General features: G+C 29.2%; 4 protein-coding genes across 4 annotated transcripts; 3 read left to right on the forward strand and 1 right to left on the reverse strand.

Annotated features, from left to right (window-relative positions):
* Nucleotides 1-1,425: 1,425 nt before the first annotated feature.
* F5Y00DRAFT_258188 (fungal-specific transcription factor domain-containing protein) lies at nt 1,426-4,746 on the forward strand (the record flags this gene model as incomplete). Its single annotated transcript, XM_048010665.1, has 4 exons — nt 1,426-1,929; nt 2,024-2,564; nt 2,627-3,365; nt 3,426-4,746. 4 exons carry the CDS (start codon nt 1,426-1,428, stop codon nt 4,744-4,746), a joined length of 3,105 nt encoding a protein of 1,034 aa, XP_047868861.1.
* Nucleotides 4,747-5,971: 1,225 nt separating this feature from the next.
* Nucleotides 5,972-7,748, forward strand: F5Y00DRAFT_251063 (general substrate transporter; the record flags this gene model as incomplete). Its single annotated transcript, XM_048009796.1, has 5 exons — nt 5,972-6,000; nt 6,057-6,168; nt 6,229-6,315; nt 6,382-6,532; nt 6,586-7,748. 5 exons carry the CDS (start codon nt 5,972-5,974, stop codon nt 7,746-7,748), a joined length of 1,542 nt encoding a protein of 513 aa, XP_047868862.1.
* Nucleotides 7,749-7,808: 60 nt separating this feature from the next.
* Nucleotides 7,809-10,214, reverse strand: F5Y00DRAFT_156862 (MFS general substrate transporter). The gene is made up of 6 exons (XM_048004635.1): nt 9,482-10,214; nt 9,102-9,432; nt 8,549-8,981; nt 8,421-8,495; nt 7,945-8,298; nt 7,809-7,892 (listed from the first exon to the last, which is right to left on the reverse strand). The coding sequence occupies exons 1-6, from the start codon at nt 9,798-9,800 to the stop codon at nt 7,869-7,871; spliced, it is 1,536 nt and encodes a 511-aa protein (XP_047868863.1). The 5' UTR covers nt 9,801-10,214; the 3' UTR covers nt 7,809-7,868.
* Nucleotides 10,215-21,706: 11,492 nt separating this feature from the next.
* On the forward strand, nt 21,707-24,055 carry F5Y00DRAFT_226393 (uncharacterized protein). The gene is made up of 4 exons (XM_048006334.1): nt 21,707-22,491; nt 22,545-22,688; nt 22,797-22,955; nt 23,017-24,055. Exons 1-4 carry the CDS (start codon nt 22,173-22,175, stop codon nt 23,679-23,681), a joined length of 1,287 nt encoding a protein of 428 aa, XP_047868864.1. The 5' UTR covers nt 21,707-22,172; the 3' UTR covers nt 23,682-24,055.
* Nucleotides 24,056-24,081: the final 26 nt, after the last annotated feature.

Genomic DNA, 24,081 nt, shown 5'->3' on the forward strand with positions numbered 1-24,081 from the left:
ACATCCGCTTTCCCGTGGAACTGGGATCATGTCGATGCCGGACGAGGAGTACATATGCCTTACACAAATTATATGGCTTGCTCATGTATCGCGTGCCAAACTACATGGGTTTCCGTCGTAGCGGGAACTCCCTGCGTCAGGAGGAGGAATTTCAACCCAGCTCGCCCCTCAACAATTTGTATTAGCCTTGTAACCACGAGGCATTCTAGTAGATACCATGCGGGAAACCGCCCGAGAATGAGATCATGTCTGCTCCTTCGTTCTCTTGCGCCTCATCCAGGACCGATAGTTAGTATCAGAACACCCGACTTCCCCGCGCCCTCCTCTCGCGTGCAAGAGACATCGCAGTAAGGCTACTTCGTATATTCTTGCTGAATATAGCTGGTGGCGCAGCTATTGGAGGTATGCTTTGCAGACCAGTGACGTGATTGCCTCGCGAGGCGCCATGGCAGCCTGCATAATAATTCAAATATTTTCTCGATTCTGGCACGGCTGTCTCATAGATGCATGAATAGGTAGTACCAGACCGTTGGTCGGGTGTAGGAAGAAAAAAATTAGAGAAGTCCGGTTACATCAATCATCGTCGGTAAGCACATTATTGACTCCCTTAAAACCGATGCTACTGTTCCAGGATAACCTCGATTGGGAAATGTGCCTAGTAAAAGCAGAGGAAGGGTTTCCAAGAATAGAAACGGATTCTTGCAGTTGTACCAGGAAGAAATCCTACTATGTAGGCACTTTTGCCGCATGCGTGTAAGTCAAAGTCGTAGCGGCCGGGATCTTATAGAAACCAAGTTTATATTGTAAAGCGAGATGAGATGCACGAACGAACGAAACGGAATCGTAGCCGTCGATAGTGTTCATCAATACTCCATCGACCAGCCATTGACCGAGCCCGACGTGAAGCCGATAAAGGAATAAAAAGGTGAAACGAAACGGATGACAGGAGAAACTTTAGGAGTCGGGTGATTCGGACGATTTGGCTACTGAATGGGCTAACTATGTGTTAGGTAGGTAGTTAAGGTTGACTGTATCATGGGGACTAAGTTATGTAGAGTTTAATTCCCATGAAATTGATTCATGGAAGTTGCTACATTTCAACCAGTTACATACCTCCTATAGTAAGTAAAATTACATTGATGTATACCTTAGGTGCGCACCTTCTATACTCGCGGGGCCAATCGGTACTCCATTATACGTAGTCCGCGTTCTACGGTTCTACGGTTCTACGGTCGCTCCCCTCTTGTTAGCCTTGTAGCTACAAGTTAGTGGCTGGGTACTATCTTATCAGGTATTCTCAATCTGACAGTACATTATTGTTAGCCTATCAAGTAAGCTAATATTCAAGTAGTTGACGCTAAGTAGATACGAGATATACATGTATATGCACAACGCATTTCGTACGATAAGTACGGATACGTAAGAATGTGTTCTCAAACTGAGAACGGATATTACAAGCTCGACGGCGACGACTCTCCCTTCTACAGCCACATTTACGAAGCATTCTGCGGCGGCGTCTCCAAAAATCGAAATCATGATAAAGTAAAACTTCAACTGCAGCAGCAGCAGCAACAGCAGCAATATAATCGCTTTGTTCAATTCGTTCGCCCCGCTTTCATTCCCGACGCTTCGAGTCCTCGAAGTTGCGTGCGACCAACGATTGATCTCCCCCACGTGCCTGGGGGCCAGAGCAAAAAGCCCAAGGCTCTATCCCACAACAGGAGCGATCAGAAACAACACGAACCTATACTAGAGTCGCCCATGGATGCCTCAAATGTCTTTCGTCAGGTCCAAGGGTTTACGTCCCATACTTCGAGACCGCCGCAACAATGGCAACAGAAGAAACCCGTCAAGACAGAAGAGAACGGCGACGGCGAAGCCTCGCACCGCATTGCGCATACGCTAACAGCTTGCTGTCGGTGTCGCCAGGTGAGTGCTTACCTACCCCATCCATGCTCCGGTAAAAGAGATTTCGGGCTTCCTCTCTTTCGAGACTGTTTAAGTTGACTTGGCCGTTTCTTAGAGAAAAACACGTTGTGACCCCACGCTGCCTCGTTGTTTGCCTTGCGAGAGGTCCGGCTCTGCCTGCGAGTACTTTGATACGACAAAAGGAAAGAGGATTAGCCGATATTATGTTGTCAAACTCCAAGAGAAAGTTAGGCAGCTTGAGGCCGAACTTGGCCAGTATACTGACGATGATGACTTCCCTAAAAACCACGAAGATTTCATCCGGCCAGGTGGTTTAGTCCGCCTGAACGAAACTGATGAGACCCCGCGGTATCTCGGCCCCTCTAGTGGTATTGCCATGACGCGTATACTTATGGAGGAGGCTAAACGGTACACCGACTCGAAGCGTATATCAGAGCTGATACCAGATTTACGGGACCGCCGCCAAACCGCGGCGCCCGGCGCGAGTTTTTCAGGGGCGCGGTCACAATCCTTCACCATGCCGCCCCCAATGTCGTCAAGAAAGAAAAGCTATCCCGTTATCAGTGGCGTTCCGGCGCAGAACCTCCCGAGTAGAGGTATCGCTGATAGATTGGTAGAGGTTTTCCATCAACGGGGTGAGTTATTCACTCGTGCCCCTTAAGCAGCAGAGAAGGCCTAGGCTAACCGCCCACTCTAGCTCAAGTATTTACTCCAACTCTTCACGAGAAGGTACTAGAGAGGACGGTTGAAGACGTTTACGCCGGGAGCACAGATCCATACCAAAACTTTGTTGTGCGATTAGTCATGGCGACGAGCATGCAGAAATTAGACACGACATATGCAGGACTTGCTGATAGCTATTATCAAGCTGCAATGAAATACTTTGAAGATGTCGTCCGGCCCAAGGATCTCAAGACTCTTCAATGCCTCGTCTTGATCGGTCAATATTCAATGCTGACACCCACCCGAACTGCTGTTTACTACGTCGTCGGCTTAGCAACGAGGATCTGTCAGCAACTAGGCTTAGCTGACGAGAAGACCATTTCCCTAGGCGTTAGTGACCCGCTGACCCTGGACATGCGGCGACGACTAAGTTGGATAGTTAGCAACCTAGAACTCGGCATGGCCCACGTTATGGGCCGTCCGAACGGGTTTGCTAAAAGCGATGATATAAATGATGTAAGGTTCTTTGAGACCGTAAGCGACGCAAATATCCGCGAAGACGGAATTATCCCCGGACCTCCGGACGAGAAGAAACTAGTTGCTATACACTTCTGCAAGATGCGACAACTCCAGTCTGAAATCCGACGGATCTTGTACGAAAAGAAGTACCTGGAGCCTAAGGACGACCGCCATCCGTGGTTCGGGGGAATGGAGGCCAAGATGGATCAGTGGCTTAAGGAATCTCCCGAAAACCCAGCATGGTGCAAGCCCTGGTACGTATTCGATCCCAGCGTCCAAATCAAGTTCTAGTAGTCTCATTAAAACAATTATAGGTTTTCAGGGCGATTTCATGTTATGATAATGACACTTCATCGACCGTCTCCCCAAGTGCCGAAGCCGTCCGTGCGTTCGGCCAAGAAGTGCTTCGATTCCGCTGCATTTGTTATCCAAATCTCCAGTAAACAGATGATGGCAGCGGCCGTCGATATTACATGGGTTTTTATACTGACCCTTTACATGTCTCTCAACACTATTTTATGGACTGTTACCTACCCCGAAGTTCGAGCGTTGCACGCCCGCGACGATGTACAGGAACTAGTCAATATATCGCTGGATATAATTGACCAGTGCGTTGAAAGATGGCCAGGAACCGCCGCAGCATCTCAATTATACTCTACTTTTACGAAAGCATGCCTTCAAAGTTACGATTCGAACGAAACGCCAACCCAGTCGAACTCAAGTGCCTTTAATACCCCACCGTCTCAAACGGATACGAACTCACCTTCTGCGTCTGACATTTCAAGCGGGACAAACGTATCCAATGTTGGTGTTTCTCCTTTCAACCCACCACAATTTGGCTACGTTTTTGGCTCCGGTCCAGAAGAGATGAATAATTACGGGGTTGAGAATAACTACATCACACACCCCACGTTCAGATCGAATTCGATCTTCCTAAACCCGGCCTCTAGTGACCATACCGGACGTCGTTTCAGTTACTTCCCTCCCGACTTCACTCAGGGAGACTTGACGCTCATGGAAGAGCACAGCCCACCAGATAGTGATACAACAGTGTCGCCGCCATTCTCATCCCCCGCACAACATATCCCGACTTCCCCGGAATCTGTATCTACAAGCACTGCTACTCCTTCAGCTATGGGAACACCACTTCCTGCCACACCGATGCTCTCGACTTCGAGTCTAGCTCAGACCCCCTCTGATATTGCGACGCCTAATACGGTGCCTCCCCCGCAATCGCGTACAGCCCCGCCAGCTTTTACTATCCCCCCCCCTTTACCACACCATCAACTACAAGGTCAACGACCTCTGCCTCAGCCAACTACAGTTACAGATTGGTTCAATCCCCCGCCGCCGTTCATCTCACCATACGCCTTCGGCAACGGATTAGGTAGTAACTTCTGGAGCGATTCCAGCGCAAACGGCCTTGGTGATATTAACATGGGCAATATGCCGTTTTCCAACGGGCTCCCACCGGAGCGGCAGGGGAGCTTAAGCCAACAGCAACAAATCGAGCTTATGGACGTTCTGGAGAACGAAGGAATGACAGATATAGACACGTACTTGAACATGGGAATGGCGTATCCGAATATCATGGGCAACGGGAATCAGGGTTTCCACTGGGGCGGGCAGTCATAAGTTATGCAGGGTTAGACGGGAGTTTCTTTCTTGTTTCTTGCATTGCCATTTCCACATAGGTTGGGAGGATTACCTTGAAGCTTTTATGCCATTATGGGAAGGTATATGTGTGGGAAATATTCGTCGGTAGATACCATTGCTTCTTTTTTATTTTGGCGTTTAGATGTAACTGTTCGGACAGATGACGGAATGTTTGAATGAATGATAGGCAATCCGCGTTTCCTTTTTATTTATAGCATTGCTCATTGGTATTGGTATCGGTATTGGTCGTACTGGGCGATTAAGTGTCAATCAACTTTCTGTCAATGTAAAATCAATACAGTATATTCTTTTATACACCATCTGATAAGAAGCCTTCTTGATATACCATGTAAAAGACATAATGAAGCTAAAATATTCGAATTATGCAGGCCATATAAGAGGTCACTGTAATAATAGCTTTGAACTAAGGCATAATTAACGAACCACTAATTCATTTTGTTTGGGACCTTGCCTGACTATCAACAAATACTATAAATTCTAACACCACAACAAGTATACTCATTATAGAGCACCGATCTAATCCGACTATATAGAATACTAGGTAGATTCCACCTCTTCCGGCGCGAACCGAGGAACAATGCCAATCTCAATCAAGCCTTTACCGCAGGGGAGCTAGCGATAACAGGGTTGCGGCCGCCGCACACGGAAAAATTGTGAGTGGTGGAATTTTCAGCATTGGACAATGTTCCCCATACTAGTTGCAACCACCCCGGCCATGGGTCTGGGGTAGTAGCCGCTACCCCAGCCCCACGGCCTGGGGGAGCTCGCTGCTAGCTGTATAAAAGAACGAAAGAATTAGTGGCGGATAGAATCTACGATTGGTGGATGCGATCTGGTCACTTGGGCGAGGTTTCCCCACTGCGTTCAGCTGAATGAGCGAGGTGCTGCTTAGCGAATCTATCCTGCTGAGTATCGCCGACGGAAAAGAGGAGACGGGCCTGCAGGCGAGAGGGAGACCCTGGCTTGCGTACGTGGAATCTGGTGGGTTGGCTGTTCTCCGCTGATCGAACCTCGACCATTGGGTTTATACGTATGTATATAAAGACTAATTGCTCTCCTAAATATATATTTTGCTATTTGTCAACTCTCCCCCTTTACCACAGCCTCATTATCCAGAGGTATCGTGAGGGCAAGAGCAGAGACACGTAAGAAGAAGAACGCCTTTGCTAGCACCAGCGTCAAGATGGTGAGCTCGAAGAGGCTTTACAACTGGTGAGTTTCTGGGTTCGTAACCAATCAACGAGGAATACAAAACTAAGACTGAGTAGGTACATCGCCCTCGTGGCGGCCATGTGCATGGTCCTGTACGGCTACGACGCCTCAGTCTTCAACGCGGCGCAGGGCTCCGACAATTGGCTTGAGTGGTTCAACCTTGATACTGTAAGGATCCCTATACGATAGACTGACATCTGAAGTTAAGCTAACACGTCCGGCTTAAAGACGAGAGACGCGAACCTGATAGGCCTGATTAATACGGCCTATACTATCGGCGCTATCGTTGCGGGTTGGTTCTTCGGCGGTCCAGTTGTACGTCCCCTTATACATCAGCGTCTAATTCAAGCTGTATATGTGCCAACGCTAACAAGTATCCAGGCGGACTATTTCGGTCGACGAGTCGGTATGGGTATAGGATGTATACTGACCATCGCCGCTACATTCATGCAAGCATTCGCCCCGTGGCATAATCTCGGGTGCTTTATTGGCGGCCGCGTGCTGATCGGTATCGGGCAGGGCATGGCTCTCAGTGCGTAAAATCCACCCACATACACATACATGCTTGGACTAACACCCCACCAGCCGCCGGGCCCATCTACATCGGCGAAGTCTCGCCCCCGGAGATCCGCGGGCAGATCATGGCGTTCTGGCAGATGTTCTACAGCGTAGGGTCCTTCATCGCGTACTGGATCGCATACGCGTGCAACGCGAACAAAGAGAAGCTCGGCCACTGGGACTGGCGCATGGTCGTCATCTTCCAGATCCTAGTACCAATCATCATCATCGTGCTCCTGCCCTTCCAACCCGAGTCTCCGCGCTGGTGGATCAAGCGCCACAACAACGTCGAGGAGGCCAAAAAGGCACTGCGCAAGATCCGGGAGACGGAGCAGGACGTCGAATTCGAAGTCTTGAGTATACGCGAAGCCATTGAGTTTGAGAAGGAAGCTGCGAGTGGCTCATACCTGGCTCTTTTCAAGGACCCGTCCGTACGCAAGAGGCTTTATCTTGCCTTCATCCTGAACGTCGGACAGCAGCTTTCCGGCCAGGGCACGTTAAACTCGTACTCGAGCGCGATATACAAGACGATCTGGCCTTCGACGCAGACGATAAACTTGATTAACGCCTTAAATGCAACATGTGGTATACTATTTACCCTCAATGCCGTCTGGACCGCGGATAGATTCGGCCGGCGATGGCTGTTTATCGTGGGTGCGATCGGAATGGGAATTTGCATGTTAATTGTTCCTATTATCGGTATGACGACACCCGATGTTGTCGGAGCCACAGGCACAGCTACAAAGACGGAACCTGTTGGTATAGCCATAGTCTTCCTCCTATTCCTTTTCATATTCTTCTACAAACCTTCGTGGGGAGCAACGACATGGATATGGACGTCGGAGGTGTTCAGTATGAACGTTAGGGCACAGGCGGTCGGAATGTGCTCCCAAATGCAGAATGTTGCCAACACCATCTTCCAACAATTCTTTCCTATTTTCCTTGCTCGGGAAGGTTTAAAATGTTTATTCTTCTTCATGGCAGCAAACTTCCTTTTGGCTGTCTTCGTATGGTTCTGCATCCCCGAGACGATGAAAATTCCACTAGAGGAAATCGACGCGTTGTTCGGCGGGCAGAATCACGTAGAGAAGGGTGGACAAATGCTCGGCATTACGGATGCACACAGCATAGAAGAGAAACCCAGAGTCTCTATGCAGCAGCAAGAGACTGCTAAAGACGCGAACGTTTGATGCGAGTTAATTACACGTAGTCGAGGAGAAATGCAACAGCTACATACTTTGGCTCCAGTAGTAGAGTAGGCTAACACAGATCCTGACTATGTAATATAGGTTCGGGGACTAGGTGATTGACTATAACGTGTAACGAAACATAGCCTGCTTGGTGTTAGAATTCTGATCGTCTTGCCTAGGCTCAGGGAAGACTTACGTTGTTTTTATCAGAGACGTCTTCGAAACCCTGTAGATTACTTTCCTTTTCCATCGCATCAAGCTCATCCTCTGATTTGCCCTCTAACATCTTATTTCGTTTCTTGTTTTCGAGTACGTAGAGTAAACGCAGAACTTGATTCAGGACCAGATTCAGGATGAAGCCGCAGAGCATGGCTACAATACCACCACGGTAGGCAGGGGCTTCCTTGCTCACGAAGAACTGCGGCCCGGCGATTTGACCAATGCAGTAGCAGACGAATACCCAGCCTGAGGCTACGGATCTCTTAGTGCTACCTGCGATGTTGGTTGCGAGTAGGCCAAGAATTATCATAAACCCCACGAGATAAGAGCCCTAATTTTTTTTATAGAAATTAGAAACGAACGCATAAGAAGATCTATTTATAAGATCCGAGTTTGGATCGGGCACGTAGCCCCGCATTTAAATATTCGTAGGCTGAAGGTCGCGGTACTTACCAATAACCATGCTCCTACAAGACGTCCCCATTTGTTCGTTGGCTGGAGTTGATTGATTAAGACTGTTCCTATGATCTTATACATGGTTAGTTTAACGTCCTGTCGTCATGATGTAGAATTGCACATACCGGCGGAATCATAGCCAGAGATCCAATGTGTAGACGAAAACCACTAATGTAAGAAGTGATAACTCCAGAGCCGAGTTGCGCTATAAGTTGGACTGCGGAACCGGGTAGGTTCAACAGGGTGGTTTGTAGTGGATCAAATCCCAAGCCGGAGATTATAAGGGAGCCAAAGCTTAGCCCACCAGACGCAATGGCATTGACGAAGGATATCAAACCTAAGACAATTACTTTAGGGTCAGTAATCGCCTCTATGACCTGGTTGCTGACGATACGGCGAGATTTGGTGCCGGTCTTATTTTCGATTACTCGTTGAATGGCGATGACTTTTTCGTCCTCGTCCAACCATTGGACACTTGCTGGGCTATCGGGTACGAAAAGCGTGAAGACCACACCCCATACGATGGTAAGGCTCCCTAGAATAAGATAGATGTACTTCCTAGAGTAGAGTTAGCATCAATAACTACAATAAGGCAAACATTAGTTTTGATATAAGAGCAAGAATGCTGCCTGGGCGGAATTCCTCTTAGGATATACGGAAGTGGGTGAAATCCCATACCAAGTAGACAGAGATCCTTGCATGTGGCCGATGCCATAGGCTAGGAGTGTTCCGACAAAATTGCCAACCCCAAGGAAAGAGATCCAGAGGGCCGATCGGCCTGCTTGCTCTTGCCTACTCCACCACATTCCAGTGACGGCGACGAAGCCGGGTGAAACCGTCGCCTCGACTACTCCCAAGAAGAATCGTACGGTAGCGAGGCTGGCAAAGGATGAACATGCTGCTGTTGTCATGAGGATAGTACCCCATAGTACTATGTTAACTCCGAGGAATTTGGCTACTGGGAACCTCTGAATGATTGCGATTCCGGGGTATTCGGCGACAAGATATCCTGTTATTATTAGCGTCCGTGATCTGTGTAGGCGCCAGTAAAGCTATACCGAAGTAGAAGATAGAACTGGCCCAAGAGTAATCCTGGCCTTGTAGTTTATTATCGGGTATGATACCATACACCGAAGAGTAGCCTAAGGAGGTCTTGTCGATGAACATCAAAGCGTAGGTAACGCAAAGGAAAGGTAAGATGCGAATGTCAATCTTTCGTCGAACTTTTCGAGAGGTTTCCTTGTCCACGGAATCGCTCGTTAACGCTCTTGCAGCCAAGGCTCCAGCCTCATCTTTGATATTTAGTTCCACCGCTTCCACATCGCGAATACCAGAAGTGGTAATAGTCTGTTGACCTGTTGGTTTTTCTGAGGCCATTTTGATTTTGATTGTAATCGGCTTACTGTTGCGGTATGTAGTAGTCCTTCAATTCCGATTCTGACTCCAGAAGTTTTTCAGCAGATCGGCCGACTGAGATGTCCTGCAGTTACCCTTACCAAGTTTACGAATAAACGAAACTTGGTGTTGTCGTACTGATTTAAGTAGGCCATCCTCTGAGTAGGTGAGTGTTCATCGGATGACTCCGATGTGTTAGAAGAAAAAAAGCTAAGAGATAAGTATCTCCATATTATCTCGTAAGTGATTGCGTCGCGACTTCCAAGTTAATAGTTTGATCTAAGGTTACATAAAGATAGGAAGTACATTAGCGTCAGTATATAGGATCCTAGGACCGTATTGATACCGTATATTCACGGTCTAATTGTCTGAATAGTTGCGCATTTTAGTACGAAAGAAAGACGGTAGCTACATTTACCAATAGTATTGGTATTAAATGGTATTTTTGCAATTAAACGTTATCTCAAATAACCTTAGACTAAATTCTTCGATGTTTAGTTCGGGGAGATGTACCCCTTATAACCACACCACTCTTTAGCCAATCATAACCCGTATAAACCCTTTAAAAAAACATCGAAACTTTAGTTTAAAGTTATTATAAGCGAACGCTTAATAAACAATTAACTTATTATATAAAAAAACATTATTAAAAATATTATTAAAAATAATAACATTAATACGCGTAAAATAAATAATAATTAATTAAATAATCGTATTAACTTTTTTATTAAATTTACCGATTAAATCCACGCGTTTTAAACTTTTTAAAAATGTTAAAAATAATTAATATTAATCGTAATACCGGTCGTAACGCATTAACCGTAACGCGTTAACCGTAATAACGGTAACCGTAATAATAATAATAATAAAAAAAAAAAAACTTAAACGATAATATATCGTATAAAAAGTAACCGTCGACACGGCTCACGTGATACATATGACGCATGCGTTATATATAATATAACCATTATTATAATTATATATATAATAATTATAATTATTATATAATTAAAATAAATATATAAAAGATATATTACGTATATTTTTATTTTAAAAAAAATAAATTTTTTTTATTTATTTATATTATTTATATATATTATATATTTTTATAACTTTTAATAATTATAAATTTAAGTTTATATTTAAATTTATAATTTAAATATATAATAATATAAGAAAAAAATATTTATTTTATTTTTTTTCTTTTATTTTACTTTTTATTTTTTTATTTAATTATTATAATAATTATTTAACTTTTTTATAATAAATATTTATAATAAAGATTTATTTAAAATATATTTAATTATTTTTACCTTTTAATTAAATTTTAAATAAGATTATTTTTATTAAATTATAATAATAAAATAAAATGCCATATAATTTAATATTTAAAATTAAATTAATTTAAATAAATATATTTTTAAAATAACCGTTATTATTATTATTACTTTAATTACCACCATTATTATTATTACCATAACTCCCATTATTATTATCGTAAAGATTTTTATTATTATTTTTATTATTAAAGCGAAATTTCTTACATTAAAATTTATAAAAAAATAAAAAATAATAATTTAAAAAAAAATTATGTAAAAAGTTTAAAATAATAATAATATTAAAATTATTAATATATAAATTATTATATTTATCGAAAAAAACTTTAATAAATTATACATTAAAATTATAAAATAATATACCTTCGTTTAAATAAAAAAAATAACTATTATTACAATTATAAATTAAATATTTTATTTTATTTAAAAAATTATTAAAAAAAAAATTTTATTATTTATTATATTTAAATATACCATTAATAATTTTATTTTAATAATTAACATTATTTATATAATTAAAAAATACTTTTAATTAATTATTTTATTAATTATTATAAAATTAAAAAAAGATTATTAAAAACATTTATAATAAACTTATTTTAATAAAATAAAATTTTATAAATAATATTAAAAATAATATATTTTATATAAAAACGTATATATTTATAAAATTTTAAAAGTTAATAAAAACGTTATAACTTTAAATTTCTTAAAAATAATTAAAATTTATTAAGTTATTAATTAAAATATTTATTAAATCAAGGAATTTATAATTATAAAATAAATAAAAAAAACGTTAAAATTACTTAAAAAATATTTTTTATAATTTTTAACTATTTTTAAAAATAATAAACTATTTTAAAAATTATTAATAAAACCGAAAATATATTTAATAAATACGTTATTAAAATTAACTTAAATTAATACATTTATTTTAATAAATAAAAAATATAATTACTTTTATTTAAATAAATTAATAAATATTTATATTTAATGTTTTAACATTTATAAAGTTTTTTAATTTATTATTATAAAAATTAATAATTATAACTTATAAAAAATACTTAATAAAAACAAATGTAAAAAAATCAAAAAACGTTATTAATTTTTAAAATAAAAAGTATTTAAAAATTAAATTACTTTAAAAAATTAATATATTAAATAAAAAGGTAAATTTAATTATAAAAATCGTTAATTAAATAAAAATAATAAATTTAAACGTTAATTAAATAAATAAAAAAATTATTTAAATAATTTAATAATTATAATTATTATTAATTAAATAAAAATATAATATTAATTTACTTATAAAATATATTTTATAATAATTTAATTTAATTGTTATTTATTAATTAATAATATTATTTTAAATATTTATAAAATAATATATTTAATTAATAATAAAGTTTTTTTAAAATTTAATATTTAAAAAAAGGTTAAAAAAAGAAAAATGGTAAAAGTTAAAACTTTAATTTTTTTTATCTTTAAAAAAGGCATTAAAATATTAAAAAAAATATTAAACAAATTAAATAAATTTAATATTAAAGATTTAACCTTTATTAACATAATCGTAATAAAAAGGTTTTATATTAATATTATTTTAAAAATTATTTTTAAAAAAAAAGTTAATATATAATATTATAATAAATCTTATATTTTAAAGTTTAAATTAAAAAATAAAAATATATTATTTAAAAAATTAATTAAATATATTAACCTTTTATTTTTTAAATATAAACCTATTAAAATTTATTTACCATTTATATTTATATTAATTATATTTAAAATTTATAATAATATAATTAATTTTATAATTTATTTTATATTAATTACGTTAAAAAGGTTATATACATTATTATTAAAAAAAAAAAATATAAAAAAGTTTTAATATTTAAAATTAAATTATTTAAAACTTAATATTTTAAAAGTTTTTATATATAATATTAAAAAAATTAAAATTAAAAAGAAATTTATAATTAAATATAAAATATATATTAAAATATAAATTAAATATATTATTTTTAAAAAAAGATTAAAACGTTATTTTTTATAATTATTTTAAAAAATATCTTAAAATTTATTCGATTTTTTAATTAAATATAATAAAATATTATAAATATTAATTATATTAAATAAATATTTAAAATTTACTATAATTTATATAATTTTTAATAAAATATAAAAAAATGTTATATCGAAAATTAATTAAATAAATAATTAAATTAACTATTAATTTAAATTAAAAGTATATAAATTAAAATATAATAATAATATTTTAATAATTAATATATAAAAAATTATTTAATATATTTAATAAACATATAAAAAAAGATTAAATTTAAAGTTACCGTTACCGTTTATAAAAAAATTAATAAACGATATAAAAAAATTAAAATAAAAGTTTTAAATTAAATTTATTAAAATACAATTAAACGTTAATTTATTAAAAAAATTATAATTAAAATGCGTTAAAATTATAACTTATTTATTAAATTAAAACCTTAATTAATATAATAATTATAAATCATTAATAAAAATATTAAAAAGTTAATTTTATTAATATTTTAAATAATATTTTTTAAAAGTAATAAAAATATTAATAATTAATTTAAAATTATATTAAAAATATATTTATATTTATAATTATAAAATATATTTATTTAATAAAAACGTAATTAATATAAAAAATAAATAAAATAAAAAGGTTTAATTAAAAATATATATAAAATATTTAATTAATTATAAAATTATTAATATATATTATATATAAATACTTTATTAAAAAAAATTATTTTAATAAAAGATATTTATTTTAATAAAAAATTATTTTATAAATTAAAATAAAAATTATAATTATTTTATATATTTAAGAAAAAATTAATATATGTTAATATAATATAAAAAAAATTAAATAATATTTTATAAATAATTTTAAATTAGTTAAATAAATGGGATAAAAGATTTTTTATTTATAATTTTATAATTAATATAATTTAAAATAAAAAAAATAAATTAAATTTAAAATTAAATATTTTAAAAAGTTAACCGAAGAAAAAAGTTAAAAATAATAATTTACGTTATATTAAAATATAAATTAAAATAATATTTAAATTAATAAACGTTAATATAATAAATTAATAATAAAAGATTATAACTTTTAAAAAAATATTTAAGTTAAAATAATAATTTAAAATGGTAAAAAATATATTATAAAACGTTAATAATTTTTTAAAAAAAAACGTAAAGAAATTATTAAAATTTACCGTAAATTAATTATTTACAAAAATAACCCCGGATTTTTTTATTTTTTAAAAAGTGGATATATTAATTAAAAAACTTAACCGGAAATATAATAAAAAAAAGTGGTTTATAATGTCGAAATAAAATTAATAATTAAAAAATAAAAATCTTTTTAAAGATAATAACGTAAAAAATGTAATTTTATTAATTATAATTTTAATTATTATAAAATATAAGTAAAATAAAATAATTATATTAATAGTTTAATTTTTTTAAGATTTTTTAAAGATTTTTTTATTTAATTAATAAAAAGTAATTTATAAAAGAAATTATAAATATAAAATAATATACATTATTATAACAATTATATTAAACATTAAATATATATTTAAATTATAAATAATAATTAATTAAAATATTATTTATAAAATAATTTTATTAAAGTTAAAATTTAAAAAATAAAAAGATTTAAATAATTATCTTTTAAACAAATAATTTAAAAAAAATATAAAAAGTAAAATATAAACTATAATTAATAAAAACGTTTAAAAAGTTATTAATATTAATATAATTAAATTAATATTAATATTAATAAAATAAATATTTATTTATAAATTTAACGTTAATAATTATTTAAAAATATATAAATTTAAAGTGGTAATAAAAGGAAATTTTTAATATAAAAATATTTTAAATAATATTTATATAATTATTTTAATAATTAAAACGTTTAAAATTATAATAATTATTATAATATAATTTAATTTAAAAATTAATTAATATAATGTTAAAAACGCTTTTATTTATACGTTATAAAAAAATAATAAATTAATATATATATAATTATTTAATAAATTTAAATAATTAAATAAATGCGCGTAATTAAAAAAAACGTTATATAAATTAAAAAATACATTTATTTTATAATATAAAAAAGTAATTAAAACTTTAACAATTATTAAAATAATAATTTTTATTAAAAAGTTATATTTATTTTATTTTTTTAATAAAATAATATATATATTTATTTATATTAATAATATATTAATAATATATTATAAAATATATTAAAAGATAATTAATGTGGTGGTTAACTTAATAAAAACCGTTTAAAAAATAAAAAATTAAGATTTAATAAATTAATATTTTAAAATTAAAATAATATGTGATAAAAAAAATAAAACCATTATATTTAATTATAAAACATATATTAAAAAAATGGTTAAAAAATTTAACTTCGTTAATTTATTATATATTTTAAAGATTTTAATGGTTATAATAAAGTTATTAAAATATAAAAATATAATCGATAAAAAAATTATTAAAGAATTTTAAAAAAAGATTAATTTAATACTTTATATAATTATAATGATTTATTTTAAAATAATTTACGTTATATTATAACTTTTTTATTATTTTAATAATTTAAGATTTTAATATTTAAAAATAATTAATTAAATTATTTAATATTTATATATTAAATAAAAATTTTATATTAAATATAAAAATAAAGATTTAAAGTTTAAAATATTATTTATAATAATAAATATGTTATTCGTTAATAATTATAAAATAAAATATTTATTTTAAAATTATATTATTTTATTATTTAATAGATTAATAATATAAAAGGTAATATAATAACCGTTTATAATTACTTTAATTATTAAAACCAAATTAATAATTATAAATAAAGTTATTAAAGAAATTATAATTTTTTAATGTTTATTTAAAAATATTAAATTAAATATAAATAAAAAATGGAAAATCTTTAATAATAATTAATAAACCATATAATTAATAATAAATAAAAAGAAAAGGGTTAATATAAAATTATGTTATATAAATATTTAAAATATATAATTATATTAAAAATATATTAAAAATATATTTAATATAATTTATTTATTAATTAATTAAATATTAATAAACGGTTTAATAAAAAATTTTATAAAATAATAATATAAATATTTTATAATATTGTTAAATTTATAATATAATGGTATAATAATTAATAAAAAGAATAAATAATTATAAAAATGATTATAAAGTATAATAATATTAAATATAAATTATTATTATTATATTATATAAAAAGTTTATAATTATTAAATGTTAAAAATAATAAAATTGTTATTAATTAATATAATAAATTAATTAAAACCATAATTATATAAAGTAACGAAAAAAAGACGAAAGTAAACGTAATTATTTTATAATTTTATAAATTTATTATTTTTTATAAAAAGTGGTTAAATTTTTATTTAAGTTATTATTTAAAAATTTATTTTAATTTTAAGGATTATTTAAAAAATTATTTAAACCTTAAGATTTATTTAAAAATTAATTTAAGTTTTAAAGGTTATTTAAAAGATAAACTCCCTTTTTTTATGTTTAAAAATTGTCGATATTATTATTAATAATTATATTATTATTGGTATTAAATTTAAATAAAATTTTTAAACCGTTTTTTTAATTATTTATATTATTATAATTTAAGATAAATGTTAATTATTATTTAATTTTAATTTTTTCTTTTTTATTTACTTCTTTTTATTATTATATAAATAAATAATTAAGAATTAATATATTAACTTTAATATAATAATTAACTTTTAAATTTTAAAGTTTTTTAATTTTTATATATTTTTTATTAATTTTATATAAATTATATAAAAACAAATTTATATGTAAACCATTTTATATTTATTTTAATAATATAAATAAATAATTTTAATTAAAAAATTAATTTATAAATAAAAAAATAAACTATAAATTAATTTACTTTTATTTAATTAATTAAAAAGTTAAAAATAAATTTAAACGTTAATTTATTAATAAAATATAGTTTAAAAAAATTAATTAATAATATAAAAAATATAAAATTAAAAAGAAAATTTACATTTATTTACACTTATAATTATAAAATATATAAAAGTAACATTTAAATAAATTATTATTATATATATTATAATCGAAGAAATTATTCCTTTAATATTTTATTATATAACTTCGAAAATATTAAAAATAAAATATTTTATAAAAACTATTATAAATTAAATTAACATAATAATAAAGAATATTTAATAATCTTTAAATTAAATTTATATTATTAAACGTTAAAAGTAAATTATACTTTAAAATAAAATTAATAAATATTACAATTAAAAAAAGAAATAATATATACTTAATAATTTAATAAAAGATTTTTAAATTTTAAATATTATTTATTATTTATTAACATAAACTTTTTTTAATTTATTATTAATCCGGCGTTTAATATTACGTTAAATAACTTTAATAATTAATAAAATATTTAAATTAAACTTTTTTTTTTTAATAAATCTTATATTTAAAAAACGGTAATTTTAATAAAAACCAATTAAGTTAAAATAATAACTTTTTTAAAAATAATAATTTTTAAAAACCTTTAAGTTTTTAATATAAAAACTTTTAATTATAAATAATAATTAAAAAACTATATATATTAAATATATATTACATTTTAAATTTAAATTTACCGTATTTAAAATTTACGTAATATAATAAAAAGTAAAAATATATATTAAATTTAAAAAATAATTAAAGATTTAAAACTATTTTAAAAATTATTTATTTTAATAATTATTTAATAATAAAAAAAGGAAAAAAAAAATTTAAAAATTAAATAAAAAAAATTATTTTTATATAACCGGTTATTAAAAGTGGTTTATAATTACGCGGAAAGTCCGTAAAGTTACGTTTATAACTTTATAAATAATAATTATAAATACATTAATGATTTAATATATTATAAAAATATACGCGTAAATTTAAATTAATACGTTAAAACCCATTTATTAAATACATTTTTTTTATATATTAAACCATAAGTTATTATTTAACCCGTTATATTTATTAAATTTTATTTATATATATACATTAATTATTATAACGATGGTAAACTTAAAAATGTAATTAATTATTTTTATTTAAAAAGTATATTATATAAAAAATAACCGTTAACACGGTTTACGTAATATATATAACATATACGTTACATATAATATAATTATTACCATAATTATATATATAATAATTATAATTATTATATAATTAAAATAAATATATAAAAGATATATTATGTATATTTTTACTTTAAAAAAAATAAACCTTTTTTATTTATTTATATTACTTATATATATCGTACATTTTTATAACTTTTAACATAATATTATTAAAATAAAATTAAAATAAAAGAAATTTTATTTTTACACGTTATATTAATTATAATATTAATTATATTATTAATTATAATATTAATTATAATGTTAATTATAAATGTTTTATATTTAATAAATTTTAACATTAAAACTTTATATATAATAACGTAAAATTATACAAATATATAAAAATAATAAAAAAATAAAAAAAGTAAAATATTAACTTTAAATCATAAAAATAAAAGGCATTTTATACGTTATTATTATATATTAAATTATCGTAAACTTAATATTTAATTTTTTATTATTAAATTTTTATATTTAATAAAATGCGGCTTTATAACGATTTTAAACTTTAATTTAAAAAACGCTTTATTTTTAATTTATAAATATAAACATACGGGTTAAAAATTTCGTAACGTTTATAACGAAACCCGTTTTTTAAATTAAAGTTTAAACTATTAAAATAAATTAAACGGTTAATAAATTAAATGGTTTTTTTTTTATAAATGGTTTTTTTTTTATAAATGGTTTTTTTTTAATTAACGGTTTTTTTTTAAAAACCAACGGTTTTTTTACGATTTTAATACGGTTTAAAAAAAGTGTAATATAAATAAATAAATAAATAAATAAATAAAAAATATATTATTATATATATTTATTTTAATATAAATACGTATAATAATTAAATTATTAAAATAAATATTTATTTATTTAAATATTATATTATTTTCGAACGTTTTATAATTATAATTATAATTACGATTAAAGTTATAAAGTTATTATTTAAATAAATTATTATATATAAACGCGTATAACTTATAATTATTTAAATATATAAAATAACATTTATAATTTTTTTATTTATTTATTTATTTATTTATTAATATTACACTTTTTTTTAATTATATTTATTAAAATAATGATCACGTGTTCGTGTGACACGTGCGTTAAAAGTTAAAGTTATATTTTAATTTATAATTAATTAAATAATTTACTTTTATATTATTTAATCTTTTTTTTATATAATAATAAAATATAAGTAATATTATTAATTATTTCGTTATATATTTTTTATTATAATATATTATATTATTACGTAACCTTTATTAATTTAACATTAATTAATATTTAATTATAAAGTTAAACATAAATTAATAAAGTTTAATAAAAAAAAAAAATCCCGGAAAATTATTAAAATAATATATTACTTTAATAATTAAATTATCGTGAAAAACTTTTAATTTAACGATTAAATTATTAAAAGTATATTATTTTAACAATTAAATTATTACGTAAAACTTAATTATATTACTTTAATATTATCGCGTAAACCTTTAATTATTTCACGGCTTTTATTAATTTAAAATATTTAAAACTTAATTCGTAAATTTATAATACTTACATTTACCACGTATAAAAAACTTATCGTAACTCGCGTATATTATACATTATAAACGCGTATTTATACGTTATAAATACAATATATTTTTTAATTAATTAATTATATTAATTATATATTAATAAATAAACTTTTTTATTAAACACGTTTATTATTATAATATTAATTTCGACCGTTTATTATAAAATAACCGATATTTATTACGTAAAAAAATAAACTTAAAAAATTAATAAAGTATATTACATTAATAATTTAATTATTACGTAAAACTTTTTATTTAATTAAATTATTAAAAGTATATTATTTTAATAATTAAATTATTACGTAAAACTTTATTAACCATTTAATAATTTACTTTAAAAATATTTAAAGTTTAATTAATAAATTTATAATATTTACGTTTATTACATATTAATTTACCGTTTATTATATTAAAAAACCGATATTTATTTTTATTATTTATTATTTAAATAACCGATATTAATATTATAAGTTAATATTTATATTAACTTTTTTTATATTAACTTTTATATTAAATATATTAATACCTTTTATATTACTTTTAATATTAATAACTTTTATATTAACTTTCGTATTAATTTTTATATTAACTTTAAACTTTAACGAATTAATTATATATACTTTCGTTTTCGGCATTAAAACCGACTTTATAATTAATAATACCGAGTTTAATACTTATAATAATTAACATAAGAAAGATTTAAATAAACGTCTTTAAAAGTTACGTTATTAATAAACATAAAACTTTAAATTAAAACCGTAACTTCGCGAAACTCGAAACGTTTAATAAAAAAAAATTTAATACGTACGTGGTTAAATGTATATTATATTATAATAAATTAAAATTAATAAATAAAAACCTTTAATGTTATTTAAAAAAGTCTTTTTTTAATTAAATAATAATAATTTTTATTAAAATATTATTATATTTATATATTATTATCGTTAATTATTTATATTACCATAAAATATATTATAAAAGCTTCGGTTATAATAATACGAAAAAATTAATAACGTTTATAAACTTAAAAAAATAACCGGAATTTTTTATAAATTAAAAGTACGAAAAAATTATTATAAAAAAAAAAGTTAATCAAAGATTAATTATTCGAAAATTAATTTAATTAACCGCTTTAAATAATAAATTAATTGTTTTAAATAATAAATTAATTATTTTAAAAAATAAAAAAAAAAAAAAAAAACTACGAAAAAAAAATAAAAGGTATAATAAAACTTAAAAAACAATTCGAAAATAAAAAAAATAAAGTTTAATTTATATAATAAAAAAAAATAAATCACGTATTATATAAAAAAAAAACATTGTTAATATTAAAATAATAATCACGTGCTTATATAACACGTGCGTTAAAGGTTAAAGCCGTGTTTTAACTTATAATTAATTAAATAATTTATTTTTACATTATTTAATCTTTTTTTTATATAATAATAAAATATAAATAATATTATTAATTATCTCGTTATATGTTTTTTATTATAATGCATTATATTATTATATAACTTTTATTAATCCGATAATATTAAAATTATAAAAAAACCATTTATTTATAAAAAAACCATTTATTAAAAAAAATTATTTATATATATATAAACCGTTTAAATATTTAATTAAATATATATTATTTAAGTTAATACCGGTTAAAATATTAAAATATTTAAACATTTAAATAATATTAAAGCTTTAAACGGTAAATTTACGGTTTAATCTTTATTTATTATAAAAGTACGGTACTTAAGTTTTATATTTTAACGTTAATATAACAAGTAAACTTATTAAACCTATAAATAAGCTGCATGTGTGTGGGGTATGCTACAAGGTAGCTACATGCATTACCCCCCTTATGTAGACACGTACCCTGTATAAGTAGGTAGATAAGTGGTAAAGTGGTACTGAACCTGATGAACCTTGATCGTTACATTGAATGCATCAACCTGGAAGTTAGCGGATGGTAGGATAGGCTAATTGGAATTTCAAGTCTGGAGACCTCAAGGTTCGCGGATTCATCTATTTAATAACTTCGGCTTGTGCTCATAAATACTTGCCCAATGTACCTTATCCATCGTATTTCTTATATATGTGTATTCTCATCAGAGGCGACGACTAGGCTTATAAGGAGTTCTCTAACCTAGCAAGATGGAACAACAATTTGACGATTTTGTCTTCGTTACCCACAAAGACGCCGACCTCGCTCAGTCCAACCCTGGTTATCTTGGCGATATTAGCGAATTCATCGACGGCATTGCAGATGACTTGTGGCCAGTCAACAAGAAGATACATGATAACCCAGAGCTTGGCTATGAAGAATTCATTGCTCATGAGACACTGACAAAATTCATGGCCAGTAGGCCAGGATGGAATGTGACGCCATCTGCCTATGGCTTAGCTACAGCTTGGGTTGCTGTGTTTGATAGCGGGAGGAAGGGCCCAGTTGTATCATTCAACGTTGAAATGGGTGTGCCACGCCGAATCGATTAGTGATGCAAAGGAGTCTAATCAAGTGTGTAGATGCGTTGGATGGTATTGGACACGCGTGCGGTCACAATCTCATTGCTACCGCATCTGTAGCAGGTGGATTAGCGGCAGCCAAAATGATGGAGGAACATCAATTAAGTGGGAAAGTCGTCGTGTTCGGAACCCCCGCGGAAGAAGGTAAGGAAGACTTAGACGATCCATTTAGACGATATCGATCGTCTCCTCGACTCAGACCTCTGAAATAAAGATTACTTCATATAAAAGATATATTCTGATCTTTTACAGGAGGTGGCGGCAAGATCAAGTTGTTAAAAGCCGGGGCTTATCGAGATTACAAGGTCGACATCAACTTGATATCTCATCCTGGAATTACCAAAGACACCGCCCTAATGCGGACCTCTGCGTATACCGCATTCAAGGTCGAATACTTCGGTCGCGAGGCTCGTAAGCTGATTCGAACTGTCCTGTACACTTGGAAAGGGTAATATTGATTTAAGTATCTTAGACGCTGCGGCAAGTCCCTGGCTGGGCATCAACGCTCTTGACGCGTTGATCACATCTTACAATGCATTATCCGTCCTCCGCCAGCAAACAATGCCTGGTGATGTCATACAAGGGAATATTACGAATGGCGGGGTACGGCCGAATGTGATCCATGCGTATACGGCCGGTAATTTCGTAACCCGCGCAAACACTCAGGAGAGGGTAAAGGAACTGAAGAAGAAGGTTGATGCCTGTTTTGAAGCCGGAGCGACAGCAACGGGTGCGAGGCTTCAGATGACTCATGTTCAGTCTTACGCCGACCACGTCCCCAACCGGGTGCTAGGCGCTTCCTATCGAAAATATTTCAATGCACTTTCGCCTCCGCAGCCCATTCCGGGGAACGACAGCGTAGATGAGGTCGAAGGCCGAACAATGGCTAGTACGGACCAGGGCGATATAAGTTACGCTATGCCTAGCTTAAGTGCAGGGTTTGCAATTCCACCAGGACCGGGAGGGAATGGACCTCATAATCCGGAATTCGCTAAGGCGGCTGGAACAAGGGTTGCGTTTGAGCGATGTTTGCGTGTAGGTAAGGCGCTTGCAGGTACTGCCGTAGACGTCCTGGCGCAGGATGGTCTCCTAGAAGAAGTAAAGAAGGAGTGGGAGAGAGAGATCAAAGGAAACTGACACTATAATGTTATGTTACAACATATTTTTTAACTTACATGCACTTTGCGCTTCGATTTTAGGCTTTAGGGTGGGGGATAGTTAGGATATCGCTTGAAAGAATACTTGGTTATTAAGAGCAAATATATAAGGATCCCTTTTTCTGGGCTGTTTCTTTTTAAATGTATAAGTATAGGTGAACATATAGACACCTCCAATACTATTAACAGCGGGCACCATCGCTTATACTTCTGGTCGTCATTCTAGTTAACTGGTAGAAAGAGTCATTAGTATGTATTAGTTATACCGGGTCTTTATGAGATATTGGATATAAGATGGGTTAAGAGAGATGAATGCCGAGCTCATTGTCCTTGCGATTCTATAGCCGATTTACGTCTATGATTGACTAATAGACTTTGAC

The sequence above is a fragment of the Daldinia vernicosa genome (genome assembly GCF_022497035.1).
Source record: "Daldinia vernicosa strain CBS 139.73 unplaced genomic scaffold F5Y00scaffold_5, whole genome shotgun sequence".
Lineage (NCBI taxonomy): Eukaryota > Fungi > Ascomycota > Sordariomycetes > Xylariales > Hypoxylaceae > Daldinia > Daldinia vernicosa.

Bases quoted from the DNA above. Each gene is read 5' to 3' on its own strand.
- F5Y00DRAFT_156862 (XM_048004635.1), bottom strand. From the start codon at position 9,800: ATGGCCTCAGAAAAACCAACAGGTCAACAGACTATTACCACTTCTGGT. The intron at 8,496-8,548 runs GTATGTGCAATT...ACCATGTATAAG, and splicing joins CTCTGGCTATGATTCCGCCG to ATCATAGGAACAGTCTTAAT. The intron at 8,299-8,420 runs GTAAGTACCGCG...AAAAAAAATTAG, and splicing joins TTGTAGGAGCATGGTTATTG to GGCTCTTATCTCGTGGGGTT.
- F5Y00DRAFT_226393 (XM_048006334.1), top strand. From the start codon at position 22,173: ATGGAACAACAATTTGACGATTTTGTCTTCGTTACCCACAAAGACGCC. The intron at 22,492-22,544 runs GTGTGCCACGCC...TCAAGTGTGTAG, and splicing joins ATCATTCAACGTTGAAATGG to ATGCGTTGGATGGTATTGGA. The intron at 22,956-23,016 runs GTAAGCTGATTC...TAAGTATCTTAG, and splicing joins ATACTTCGGTCGCGAGGCTC to ACGCTGCGGCAAGTCCCTGG.